General features: G+C 47.0%; 1 protein-coding gene across 2 annotated transcripts in view; it reads left to right on the top strand.

Annotated features, from left to right (window-relative positions):
- Positions 1-200: 200 nt before the first annotated feature.
- The window catches only part of Larp6 (La ribonucleoprotein domain family member 6), a 19,872-nt gene continuing 6,546 nt past the window's right edge, over positions 201-13,526 (top strand). The window contains exons 1-2 of one of the 2 annotated variants that reach the window (XM_005347817.2): positions 201-799; positions 12,880-13,090. In XM_005347817.2, coding sequence (XP_005347874.1) covers positions 600-799; positions 12,880-13,090 — 411 coding nt within the window. In that variant the 5' untranslated portion in view covers positions 201-599. The remainder of the gene's footprint in view (positions 800-12,879; positions 13,091-13,526) is intronic. The other variant, XM_026779306.1, reaches the window with a different exon arrangement.

Raw genomic sequence — 13,526 nt, 5'->3', positions numbered from 1 at the left:
ACCTCAATACAGCAGTGGTTTTGAAAGTTAGGATGCTCTAGCATCTTTAAAGGCTCCTTAAAATGCAGATCCTGATTCATGCGGTTTGCTCCAGGCCTGACAATTTGCTGTCAGATCAGCTGCCAGGTGTGTCTGGTGCTGTTAAGGGGACAGGACACACCCTAACCTTAAGGCGGCTACGTTAGAAGAACTAAAGGTAGAGAGTGTTTTCTCTCACCTTGGCAGATCTGTCAAGGGAGACAAGCCTGGGAGCTGTTGACTTGCGCCTGTCTCCACTAGTCCAGTCCAAAGGCAGAAACCAGCTGAGTGGTGTCTGTGAGCGCGGCAGGGAGGAGGGAGCTGTGGGGCTGGAGCGCCACCAGACAGGGACGCAGGGAGGGACTCGGTCTGGGATTTACCCCGGGACAGGCCTGTGGAGCTCGGGGAGTCGTCCCTGCGCGGGCGCTCAGGGCGGTGCCCGCGGTGCGGCGTGGGCCGGATCGCGACCCCAGTCCCTCCCCGGGGCCGAGTCGCAGCGGCGCGCGCGCCGCCCACGCGCGATCGTCGCTATCGCGGCGGCCCGGCTGGCCCGGCCTCGTAGCGCGGGGACCCTGCCAGCCATGGCCCAGATCAGCGACCAGACTCTGCCCGGGCCCGAGACCACAGTGCAGATCCGTGTCGCCATCCAGGAGGCCGAGGACGTGGAGGATCTGGAGGAGGACGACGAAGGGACCTCGGCGCAGGCAGCGGGGGACCCAGCCCGGTACCTCAGTCCTGGCTGGGGCAGCGCCAGCGAGGAGGAGCCAAGCCGCGGGCACAGGTAGGCGAGGTGGCGCGGCCTGGCGGGGGTACATGGGGCTCCGGTGTGCGACAACTCACCAGGGCAGAGGGGTTGACTCAGCCCCGCCACGGAGGCTGCAGACTGAGTCAGAGCCCGCTTTTGGGGGGCAGCCTGTGCCCCAAACCTCTGCAGGTTTTGATTCGTGATTGACAAGGCTTCTTGGAATGGGGGCGGGGATCTGAGGGACCCGGACTTACGGGGGCGGGAGGTGCTCTGGGATCCAAAAAGGATATCCGTATGGGCCATCATCACCAGCTCTACTTCTGAAGGAGACGCCCCCTTCAGTGGATGCACCCCACCAGACACTTGACCCAGCCTGGAATTCCCCCTGAGGCTGGGCCTCCTTCTGATGTAAGTGGTCCTAAAGAGCCTTCATCACCATCATCACCTGCTCTGCTTGTCAGTCAGTGGCTTCTCTCTAGGTGGGCACAGGTCAGGCACAGCTGATACATGCTAATGGGGGCGTCCAGCAGGGGTGATTTCCTGATGGAGAGAGCTCTCTTGCCCTCAGTTGACATGGCTGAGGGCCTTGCTGCTTCACCTCCCTCGGAGCCTGGGGGTTTCTGTTTCTGTCGCCTGCTTGACTGCCTTGTGGGCCTGGGGCTGGCTCTCTCCCTGCTCACTGAGAAGTGGCTTGAAGTTGGTGTGGCACCCATCTGACCTTGCCCCTGGGCCCCGAGCTTTCTCCTCAGCCAGACACCCATCGCTAATGGTTAGGCCCTTCACAACCATGTTTTCTTATTGCGGTTAAAGAGATATCCCTCATGGAGCTGAGGTGAAAAGAGACACAGCAATGACACTAGCAAATGCTGGAGAATGCCAAGAGGCCTTTGGTAAGAGTCCTCCTTTGAGATGCTGAGCAGCTGTGAAGACTTTGGGAAGTACCCTCTCTATCAGGGAGAGAAGGCTCAATTGCAGCATGGGAGCATACTGGGGCCTCCTCCAGGGGGCTGCCCCATCCCCAATTAGAAGAAACAGGACCCTGGTTAAAAGGGTCTGGAACCCAGAATTTCAGGCCCGATCAGCAGAGGCAGCTGTCATAGGAGAAAAGGCCAGTCTCACAGCTTAGGGCAAGAATGATGACATAATTAGTGTCCTGGCATCATTGTCCAAAAAGCTTTCTCTATGCCCAGAATAAAAAATGATGAGCATATAAAGACAGCCGCCAAGCCAGATAACCTCAGAGGTCAGGCAAAAATACCTTATGGCTTTGCGTGCCAGTGACTATGGCAAAAAGCGGCTCCCTCCTAACTAGCCAAAGTTAAGGTCCAACTTATTCCTTGGTCCTAGAAAGATTCTCTATGGAGTCCTAGGAAAAAATGATCCTTGGGGCCTCATCCCTCACGGGTCATTCCAGGGCCTCCCTTCATTACTTTGAGCTCCAGCAGCTCAAAGATCATGGAGCCTTCCGCCTGCAGCGCTCTTATTGCCTGCTGACATAGAGCTGGCCTCTGAAATCCCTGTGACTCTTCAGACTAGTGAGCTGACAGAGCCTGAAGATCAGACAGACACCTAGAGCATGGGGAGATTCAGCCAGGGCCAGGATAAAGCTCTTCTCTGGGCCCAGCATGGCGAGGAAGCAGCTACTCTACTGGCAGAGGCTCCCAGTGAAGAGGGAGCCCCAGTTCCTAAATCTGCTGAGGATTTAACACCCTCCTACCTCATCCCCCTCAGGCCGTGGCTGCTTTCTGTCTTATCCCCTGCTCCTGGGGCACTGTCCCCTTGAGCAGGGTGGTGCGAGGGGTGGGCGGAGCATTTTATGCCTGCATGCTTCTGCCCACCCACTTCTCCGTTTCCTATTGGCTCTCTTGTCAGTCATGCAAATATCTCCCTCTTCTGCACAATCCCCGTGCCCCTCCCTGAGTGAGCTAGGCTGGTCCCTCACAGTGTTGTTTTGGTACTCCCTGCATTTCAGGTCTAACACCTTTTACAGCCCTAAACCCACAGTTACACCTCCCTCGAAGGTCTCTGAGCTCTGTGCCTGTAGTTTCGGGCGCAGCACCAGAACTGACCAGCACCTAGGAAATATGTGTGGGATGCGTACCCTCATTTCATAGTGTGAGAAGCCACAGGTCCCCCTCTGTGAGACACCGAGACCCTTGGTTGGAGGCAGGGGCTTTGTCTCAGCCCTTTCCACATCCGTAGTACCTAGTCCTGTTTCTAGACAAGGAATAAATGAACTGTTACAAGGAATAAGTGAACCGTTACTATTGTTATTTTGTTGTGTTTGTTAGATGCACAGGACATGCATGGTTTCTCCGGAACTGTGTGAAAAGTCTGTTGCACCTTGAGTCACACCTGAAATACTTCATCTTGCAACTCTTAACAGGGTTGTTCCCTAGGAAGCTGTTAATACTACCATTACAAACTTGGAATATGAGCAGGAATTCCCTAACGTAACCTCCCAGATCGGCTTAACAGTCAAGTTCCATGTTCAGCGTCCCACATTTTCTACAGCTGTCTCAAAGCAGCAGCCAGTCAGTTCAGGCGGAGTTTGCCTAGTGTGTTGTTTCTAAAGAATTTTTTAGTGGCGAGTAGAGCTTCTCAAAAATGATGAACCTGTAAAGACAGAAGCAGAGCCAGACCGTGGGAGGTGGGGATGCAGGTGCCCATGCAGACAAGAAGAGGGCATCACTCCCCAAATGTGGCAATGTTCTCAACAATTTAGCAACAATAAAAGATGTTTAGCCAATATGAGGTGTTTCTTGTTGTGCTCGCCCATGTTGTGACTTCATTGCAGCCTTGGTTCCCAGCACAGTGCACACATCCTTCCGTGCACATGCTGCCACACTGCCAAATGCCAGCAAATGCTGCCCCAAACACCTCAACCAACTATGGAATGGTAGTGATTGTGTTTTTGCTGTGCGTACAGAGTGTTCTGCTCTCATAGAAACATGATGGTTTAATTATGGAAAACACAGAACTTCTATATTTTCCTAGTTAGTCATTCTTTGGTTACATCAAATTAATTTCTAATTGTTTAATTTTAAGACTTCATTTTTAAAATCTTATTTTTAATTGTATGTGTGGGAGTGAAGATGAGCGCAAGTTTCCACAGAGACCAGAGAAAGGTGTCTGGTCCCCTGGTACTGGAATTGTGGGTGATTGTGAGCTGCCCAAAATGGATGCTGAGACTCAAACTTAGGTTCTCTGGAAGAGCAGCCAACACTCTTAACCTGTAAGCCGTCTCTCCAACTCCTGATTTTAAAAAATTGCTATCTGGGTTGCTGACTTGAGCTTCACGGAAATACTTTTAAATGTGTTTTGGCTTGGCATTGACACAGAGCTTCCAGTTAATTCTGAAATGCTCTAGACATTTTTCTACCACTTTGCATTACATATTTATACAAAGCAGTGTCGTCAGCATTGGCAATGAAAACTATTAATCGAAATGATAATTGTCTCTGAAAAGTTCCAAATACAAGCCCAGGCTCCATCCTTGTGTAACAGCAAGTATGTACATCCCACCATTGTGCCAATTTATTTTGTCTTTAATAAAATGATAAAATTAGGGAGTGGGAGAAATGGCACAGTGGTTAAGAGTGCCGGTTGCTCTTTCAGAGAACTTCGGTTTGATTCCCAGTACCTATATGGCATCTTACAACCGTCTGTGACACCAGGTCTGAGGATCCTCTGGATGCATTGGGCACTTCATGAAAGTAGTGCATAGACACACACGGAGGCAAAATAACCATGCACATAAATACCATTTAAAAAGTATTACCAATGAATTGTTACAAAATAAATGTCTTTATTATTTATCACCAATAGATGTTTAATTCACATACTTGTATATCTGAAGTCATATAAAAAAATTTCTAGGGGAAAACTTGAAGAAGCCCTGTTCTGGAACATTCTTAACCTCTTTCTTTCTAATGTTTTACTACTTTAATATAAGACCAGACACTTTTTCAAATGTCTCATTTTTAGATCAGTTTTCATAGTTCCATTAACTTATTCCTTTGTGCCATAGACTTTCTACAGCGGCAGAAGTTAGGGGCTAATAGGTTAGTTGAATTTGGACTAACATTTTGGCAAGAGTATTCCTTGCCACTGTTACATCACCTCAGAAGACATCGTCTCACCACTAGTGATGCTAAACTTGACTATTTGGTTAAAGACATCTCTATCACACAGATCTGTCTTTGTGATCCTCCTGCCCTTCATTTATTAATGTGATATGCCAGTTTTTTATTTGAATATATTGAACTATCCTTACACTCCAGGATTAAGTCCTGTTTGATTATGATGGGTGATACTTTTATTTATTTTCATTTAAAAATTTAAAATGTACATTAATTGTGTATATATGGGCATGCGGGTTCCACAGATGTCAAAGGAGAGCATCAGATACCCCTAGAGCTGGAGCTACAGGTGGTTGTGAGCTGACTGACATGGGTGCTAAGAACTGAACACTGGTCCTCTGTGAGAGAAGTGGTGTGTGAGCTGCTGGGCTATCTCTGCAAACCCACTCATTTTGTTTATGTTTATTGCTTTAGTTTTAAGAGGCAGAGTCTCAACATGTTGCTCAGGCTGATGAACTCTTAGGGCATCTAAAGAGGTCTATCCTCTTGCCTGAACCTTCCAAGCAACTGGGACCGCAGATCCACTCTCTGACTACTGGATAGCAATCCTTTTAATCTGTTGTTGAAGTCTGTCTGCATCTGTGCTCTTCAGGAGTATTGGACTATAACTTCTTTTCTTGTAGTCCCTCTGTCTGGCTTTAATGATGGAGTAATATTTGTGAAACAAATTCAGGAGCATTCTGTCCAATCAACATTTTTGGATAAGTTTGACAAGAATTGGTATTCATTCTTTCCTAAATGTTGATGAAATTCATCGGAAAAGCAACCAAATTACAGAATTTTTTGGATGGGAGATACTTGTTTTTAATTTAAATTTTGGTTTCATTGTTTTGTATGTGCATCACATACGTGCAGTGCCTATAGAGGCCAGAAGAGGGCCTTCGATACCTGAGTCTGGAGTAGACAGGTGTTTTGTGAGATGCCAAGTTAGTGATGGGAACTGAACTTGAGTCCTTTGGAAGAGCAGTCAGTGTTCTTAACCACGGAGCCACCTCTCTAACCCTTCTCCTTTAGAAAAGAGCTTTCCCTTATCTTCTGGATTGACTAGGGTTCCTCCCAATGGGGCCAGAGGAAATAGTTAATCAGCTGATCTTAATCTCTGTGTCAGTATTAACAGTCTTATTGAATGCTTTAAGTGAAGGCTTTGTCTCAAACGTGAGCTTTCCCTCATGTTTATTCATGATTTTTGCCTGTTTTCTTCCGTCATAACTAGTGACTGTCATTATTTTGGATGCTTAGACTGTCTATCACGTAACTGGAGGTGGCCCTTCAACCCACACACCCTCTGGGGACGCGTCCTCTTGGTTTCGGGCAGAACCTCCCTTTCGGGAACTCCATATTCCAGGCTTAATTTGTACTTTTCCTACGCCAGTCATGGAAATTAGCCATTCCCACAGGAATCCAGGACTTTCTGAAGCATGAGTGAAAAGCGTTTAGAAAGCAAGGCCTAAAATAAGAAGTGCTGGTTTCTACCAGGACATCGTCACCTTAGGGTCCTTCCAGGCCCAGCACTGCGTTTAAAAATACATCTGTATAATAATTCAGTTTTAACATTACAAGATTTTGCTGTTTCTTTTTTTCACACTGAGAAGCTTGACTCCCTATGTTGTCTGTAAGAATATCAGAGAAGTGCCATGCAGCACATACCTACACCAGGGGCATCTAAAGCTTGAGGGTTCCTTTGACACCTTTTCCAAAGCTGAGAGCATATCCAGATGTTTTTCACATAACTCAGTGAAGAGCCATTATCTTAAAAAAGAGAAGAAAAAAGAAAGGGGGAAAAAAGATTTATTTTAGTGTGTGTGTGTGTGTGACTCATGTGTGTATAGGTACCATCTGTGGCCAGAAGAGGGCATTGGGTTTCCTGGAGCAGGAGTTAATGGTCAAACTGTGAGCTACCCAATGTGGGTGCTGGGAACCAAACCAGTCCCCTGCAAGAGCCCCAAGTGCCCTTAATCATTGAGCCATCTCCTCCATTCCAACTGTTACAGTTTGTTCTTGTCTTTTTGCAGTGCTGGAGACTGAACCCAGGGCCTTGAGCAAGCTCCTTCCTCAGCCCAGAACCCTCTGGTGTCTGTATATTTTTAATCACATTGACTTTCCTCTTTTGAACTAACTCTGATTCCTTCTCTTATTGTAGAGGTGAATATAAACCAACGCTGCACAGACAGTTCTGAACGGAAGGATTTGTACGTGGGGTTTCTTTCTCCTTTGTGTTCATTGCCTCTTTGTCATTGTTATCGATTTCCTTATCTTTGCGGCCCAAACACTCTAATAGATCATTTACTATAAATGCACAGACTCTCCCTGGGCTGGATGTCCTAGTGAGGATCTCGTGGCTCCGCGGGCATCTGGATGTTTTCCTTTCTCAGAATGTCTTTTAGTCAACCACTGAGTCAACACATCCACATTAGGTTGAGAGTTTATGAGAAAAACAGCTTTGGAGATTTTCCTCATTTTTTCTCCAAATTCTTATAAAAAGAGATAAATATTACAAGATTGCCTTCTGGAAGCCAATCATCAATTTTGATCCAATTTCTACCCTCTGTGTTGATTTCAAACCAAATTATAGCCATATTGAAAGACTTTTCTCAATTTATAATGTTTAAGTGAACAGCAGAATTTAAGTATAAAACTTTGTCTTTTTTTTTTTGAGATGGGCATAGCCCAGACTGGTCAGAAATTTCTAGGTAGCTGAGGAGAATTCAGCTCCTAATCCTCTGTCTTCACTTTTCACGAGCTCCAACTGCAGGCATGCATCTCCGTACCTACTTTATGAAGTGCTGGGATCAAACTCAGGACTCCCTCTATGCTTGGTAAATACCTACCAGCTGAGCTTCATCAGTACCCTCAAACCTTCTTCACGAGCAATTAATATATATTTACAAGAAAGTAAACTTCCTTTCTAGAACAGTCTCTGAGAGCCAGGTATAGTGGTGCACGCCTTTCATCTCAACACCTAGGAAGTAGAGACAGGTAGATCTCAATGAGTTCAAAGCCAGACTGGTCTATAAATGGAGTTTTAGGCCAGTCGAGGCTACATAGTGATCCTGTCTCTAAACAAAACAAAACAAAAACAGACAACAACAAAGGTCTCCGTAGATATGAATTACCATAGCAAAACCTATTTACTTTATATTACAAATACTTTTAAAACTTCCTACTATGAGCAAGTCTCTTAAATGGTACTAAAATAAGAGAAGCCGACATGACGTCTACCTTTCAACTTAGGGTTCAGGGTACTAATAAGATACACACATGAGGAGTGATGATACAAATATAGACAAGCATTAGAGGCGGTGATTTCCTTCCTAGAAAGTCACTTTGGAGATGCATGGCTAAGAGGGGGACAAGCCAAGGAGTCAGGAGTAGCATGGGCAAAGGTAGGAAGTGAGGAAGCTTTGGGTCACTGTTTGCTCAGACCAAAAGCCATTGAAGGAGGCAAGTGGGGATGAGCTTGCATGACGAAGACAGCTCCATTCAAAGTGCATCTGAATACGGAGCTAGGCACTGTAGGTTTTGTTCGGTGGGCGATGGGAACCGTGTTGCAACGGGTAGTACAGCTGCACCTTCTAACAGCTTCTTTACAATACGAAATGTGGCATTGTGTGGAGGAGGCTGGAACCCGAAATACAGCGCGCGAGGTGGGAGGAGGTGGGAGATAGAACAGGGAAAGGCTCGGCTTGGGAAATGTATTCAAATACAAGAATAAAAAGAAAAGCAATGTCTGAAGGGTAATTTAATTTACATTTCCCCTCTAGACCTGTTTTCCAACCTGTCTAGCAGCAAAGAGAGTCAGGCAACACGGCAGGTACTGCCAAGCAGGAGAAAGAAGTGAGGTCATTTCTTAAGGAACTGGCTGTATCGCTGAGTTTCAGGGAGGCTAAGGGGGAGCAGGGAGCTGCAGGAGGAAGCCTCTCTGCTCAGATGGGTGATTCTCGGCATGTTTGCTCTCAGTGGAAGCCTGCCCCCATCAAGTGTTTAGAGCCAGCTAGGAAGAGAGCCAACAAGGGTGCAGAGCTGCAGGAGAGCCATGTAACCCACTAAGCAAGGTACCAGGTCCTCCTCCTTCCAACTGAATAGTAAGGAGCTAGCTTCCCCCCTGAAGAGGAAACAAGGGATCCTGATTGCTTCCAAGGGACACGAATGGTTTCGGTGGAGAAACCTGACCAGCACCGTGCAAAGCCCTGTGGCTAACTGTATCCTGATGTGACATGTGGAGGATGGAAGTTTACCTCTGCGGTCCTCATCCCTAGGTCCCATGCCTTAAAATCCCATGGCGGAGGCATCGGAGAAACTGCAATGGAGACATTCCACAACATACCTAAGTAGTACATTTCAACACTGTCAAGGTCATCAAAGATAAGGACAGCTGGAGAAATTAAGAGCCAAGAGGAGCCTTGGAAGACGTGTGGTACAGCACGTCCTGAGGATTCCTGGGTGGGAGCCGTCAGGGGGAAATGGTCAAAGTCTAGACTATATACTTCAGCTAATGATACTGCATAATTGTCCTCGTTAAGAAGTGCACCGCAGTATTAGGAGACATTAATAATAAATAAGCATTGTGTGAGGCCTATGGAACCCACTGTGCTATTTTAATAACTTTTCTGCAACTCTAAAACTATCCTAAAATAAGCTTATTGAAATTTTAAACGAAAAGTGAATTGTTTATTAGTCACTTGGAGCAAAGCAAGAATGTGGAAAATAATTAGAAGAACAGGTCTCACAGAACACGGAGGTGGTGGCGTTTTAAAAGTCAGTACCTTGAGAGGGAATTTAAGCTACTGTATCCACCAAATAAGAACAGTGTGCTCTTAAAAGGGAACAGTGTAGGGCTGGGGAGATAGCTCAGTTGGCAATGCACTTGCTGTACAAGCATGAGGAGCAGAATTTGGATCCCCAGTACACACATCAGTGTGGAACAGGCACGGTGGCCCACCTATAAAGCCAGCACATACACATGAGTCCATATGCATATGAACACACACACACACACACACACACAAACACACACACACACACACAGGCTCTTTCAAGGAAAAAAAATAGCAGGAGGACGCAGTCTGAGGAACAAAAACTGCCCTTCACTACTAAGGCAAAGACAGCTGGCTCACAAGGAAGGATAAGTGCAGATCAGTTCACATAGTCACTTAACTATCAGGACACATTCAGAAAATAAATATAACTGAGCTGGGCATGGCAGTGCATATCTGTAATCCCGCCACGTGGAGGGTGGGGGCACCAGGATCTGGAGAATCCAAGGCTAGCCTGAACAACACAGTACCACCAAGGCTATCCTGACCATCACTGTATGACCCGCTTCGAAAACAAAAACAAGAACCAAAACTGCCTCCAAAGAGACAGGTGTGTGGCCCTGTGGTGGAGAACTTGCCTAGCATGCTCAAGACCCTGGGTTTGATCCCCGTCCAGCCCTTAAACAAATGTTATTCTAGCAAATCACTGCCTTGCAGGGAACGTGTTTACACAACCATAATAATAAACTAGATTAAATTTCAACATTCCTAGCCATCTCTAGACAGCACTTGGAAATATTATTTTGCAGCACAGAGTGAGGTAATAAACTATGGAAAATAGAGTAGAAGTTCTTCCAATTAGATTTGGAAGGCTGGAAGTGGAAGGAGAGACCGTGAAAGGTGGGATGGTTCAGCACACATCTGTGTAAGGAGCAGCGATTGAGATAATACCAATGAAGAAAGAAACCATCTTAAACATACTCTCAAAGCGAACAGATCCAGGATATGGCTCCACCGTGGGAGTGCTTACCAAGCGTTCTGGAAGCCCTGGGCTTGATCCCTAGCACTGTGTAAACTGGGCATCATGGTGCATGCTTGTATTCCCAGCACATGGGAGGTGGTAGCAAGAGGATCAGAAACTCAAGGTCATCCTTGGCTACCTGTGAGTTCAAGGCTGGCCTGAACTATGTGAAGCTATCTGCAAATCCCAAAACAGACTGACAGACAGACAGAAGGCTAGTAAAGAACCAACAGTAAAATGAAAATTTCAACGTTGGAAGAAGAGGCCATGGGATTTAAGTGACCCCAAATTCTCATTTTATAATGGAATGGCTTCAGACACTACACCAGTGAAAATGACTTCAGACACCAAGGGATTCTGAGCCTAACCAATAGTGTCTATTAGCAAGGGCTAGGATGACGTATATGACGACGGCCAGTGGACAGTTTTGGCTGGACTCTGGTGCATTGGCAAATGACAGAACTTACTACAAATGGACCACAGAGGGAGGGGACAGACCAATAAGTTCGACTCCCAAACTGGAGCAACTGATGCCCATTCAAATGAAAACTCATAAACACAGCAAGGAAAGAGGGCAGCGAGCGGAGCCTCTGCCTCTCAGGACCCAGGTGGGAGCCCTGGACTTCCCAAGGCCAGCTGTGTCTGCTTCCTCCCTGCACAGCGCTCATCTCCCACCTGACACAAACCTGGAAAGATGGGGCTCAGCCAGTCCTCCCCTGTGCAATACCCCTCCAGAGACACCCATCCAGAGCATGTTTGCCTGGGCTCCCGGGCTCTATCTCATCCTCTGGCACTCACCACAGGACTTAACACCATCGTCCACCTACTCCGTACCCTCTCCCCGCTGGGCATAGGTGACTCGGTCTTCCCTGATTCGTCCTCCCACTTATCTGCCTCTTGTTTCTAAATGGTCACTTCCTCCAAACATCTACCCTTGAGTGGACACTGGCTCTCGTTTGAGCTGTACTCCCCCATGGCTGTGACCACATGGCCATGAAGGGAGAGACTTCTCCCTCCCCCCAACCAGATAACAGATCAGGTTTTGGTCTTTATATGGAGTATCTCTGGCACAGCAGAGTCTTGGAAAGCCCAGCGCTCCAGGACAGGCCCTACGATCCAAAAACTCTCTACTGTCTTCTAAAAATCACATCTGGTGGGAAGACGGGGAAGGAAGACAAAAATCTGTGTGTGTCATTTGGGGACACGTACATTTTGCTGGCATCTGAGCGACACAGACATCTCAGTAGATGGTGTAACTATCTCCCATCCCCCCTTTTTAGTTTACTTTTGTGCAGGTGTGTTTGTACGTATACATATGTGAAGGTCAGAGGTCAACATTGGCATCTTCCTCAGCTGCGCTCTACCCTATTTTTTTGAGTCAGAGACTCTCTTCGACCTGGAGTCCACCGATTTGGCTAGCCTTGCAGGTCAACAACCCAGGGATCTTTCTGTCCCTGCTTCCCTAATATTGGGATTGCAGTCAGGCACTACCATGTGCTGGGGATCTGAACTCAGGTCCTCACACTCATGTGAGCAACACTTTACCAACTGAGCCGTCTCCTCAGTCCCGTTGTACTTGTTAAAACAAACGCTTGACTTCTTGGGTTCTTGAGGACAGAACCTTCTGAACAGTTTATGGTCACGTGGCTATCCACCTTTAAGGAAGACAATTCAGATATGACCAATCTAACTTCCAAGAGTTGCTATGACAACCAGGTGCATGCTAGATGGTATATAACCAACAGAGAAGTCCTAAATGAGGGGTTCCAGTTCAGACAGGATCAAATGTCCATTCAAGGATAGATGCTTGGAGAACATGTACATTTAGAAGTGGAAGCAGAAGGAAGAGATGGAGCAGGAACGTGTTCGTTATCGTGGTACTAGAGAAGATCTGCCAGGCTTCTCCCCGGCCCACTTGGTTTTCATTGTCACCCTAATCTCCACGTTCATCCTGCATAGCCATTTCCTTGTGTGTGCCCATGCCCAAGTCCCTGAATTTCATGAGGAAATCTGCATGGTATTGAGGGCTATCGTACCCTACAATGGGGGCTATCCTACCCTACAAAGGCCTCACCCTTATGATAACATCCACAGTGCCTGGCTCCAGGTAAGGCCATGCTCTGGGCCCTGGGGCCTCATGTGGATTTGGAGGGTGACAATTTGGAGGGTACCTAACTCGCTGTCTCCCTCTGACCTCAGCAGTGCCACGACAAGTGGAGGTGAGAATGAGCGCGAGGAGCTGGAGCCGGAGTGGAAGCCCCCAGATGAGGAGCTCATTAGGAAGCTGGTGGATCAGATTGAGTTCTACTTTTCGGATGAGAACCTGGAGAAGGATGCCTTCCTGCTCAAGCACGTGCGGAGGAACAAGCTGGGCTATGTGAGCGTCAAGCTGCTCACCTCCTTCAAAAAGGTGAGGCTGGCCTCTCAAAGGCTGCTCAGGGCATTTCTGGGGTGTGGACACCTTGTGACGTTAAACATTGTTCTGTTGTTTTGTTTTGTGCTCCACCCCAACCCCAGCCATGGACCCTCCTGCCCAGCAATTTTTTTTAATTAATTATGATACCCTAAAAAGAGAAAAATTATCAAGAGAAGGGATTTAATGGTGCTAAGGAGATAACTCAGGCAATAAAGTGTTTTTCGTGTAAACTTGAAAGCCTGAATTTGATCCCCAGAACCCACATATAAAAGCCAAGCTTGGTTCCATGTCTGTAATTTCAGAGCTGGGGAGGTAGAAAAAGATCTGTGGGACTAAGGAGGAAACCAACTTAGCCTACTAGGTGAGCTGTATGCCAATGAGAGGTCCTGTCTTGAAAATAAATAAAGAAAGAAATAAAGAAATAGCAAAG

Source organism: Microtus ochrogaster, chromosome 5, assembly GCF_000317375.1.
Source record: "Microtus ochrogaster isolate Prairie Vole_2 chromosome 5, MicOch1.0, whole genome shotgun sequence".
Classification (NCBI taxonomy): domain Eukaryota; kingdom Metazoa; phylum Chordata; class Mammalia; order Rodentia; family Cricetidae; genus Microtus; species Microtus ochrogaster.
This window is presented reverse-complemented; position numbering and strand designations above follow the sequence as displayed.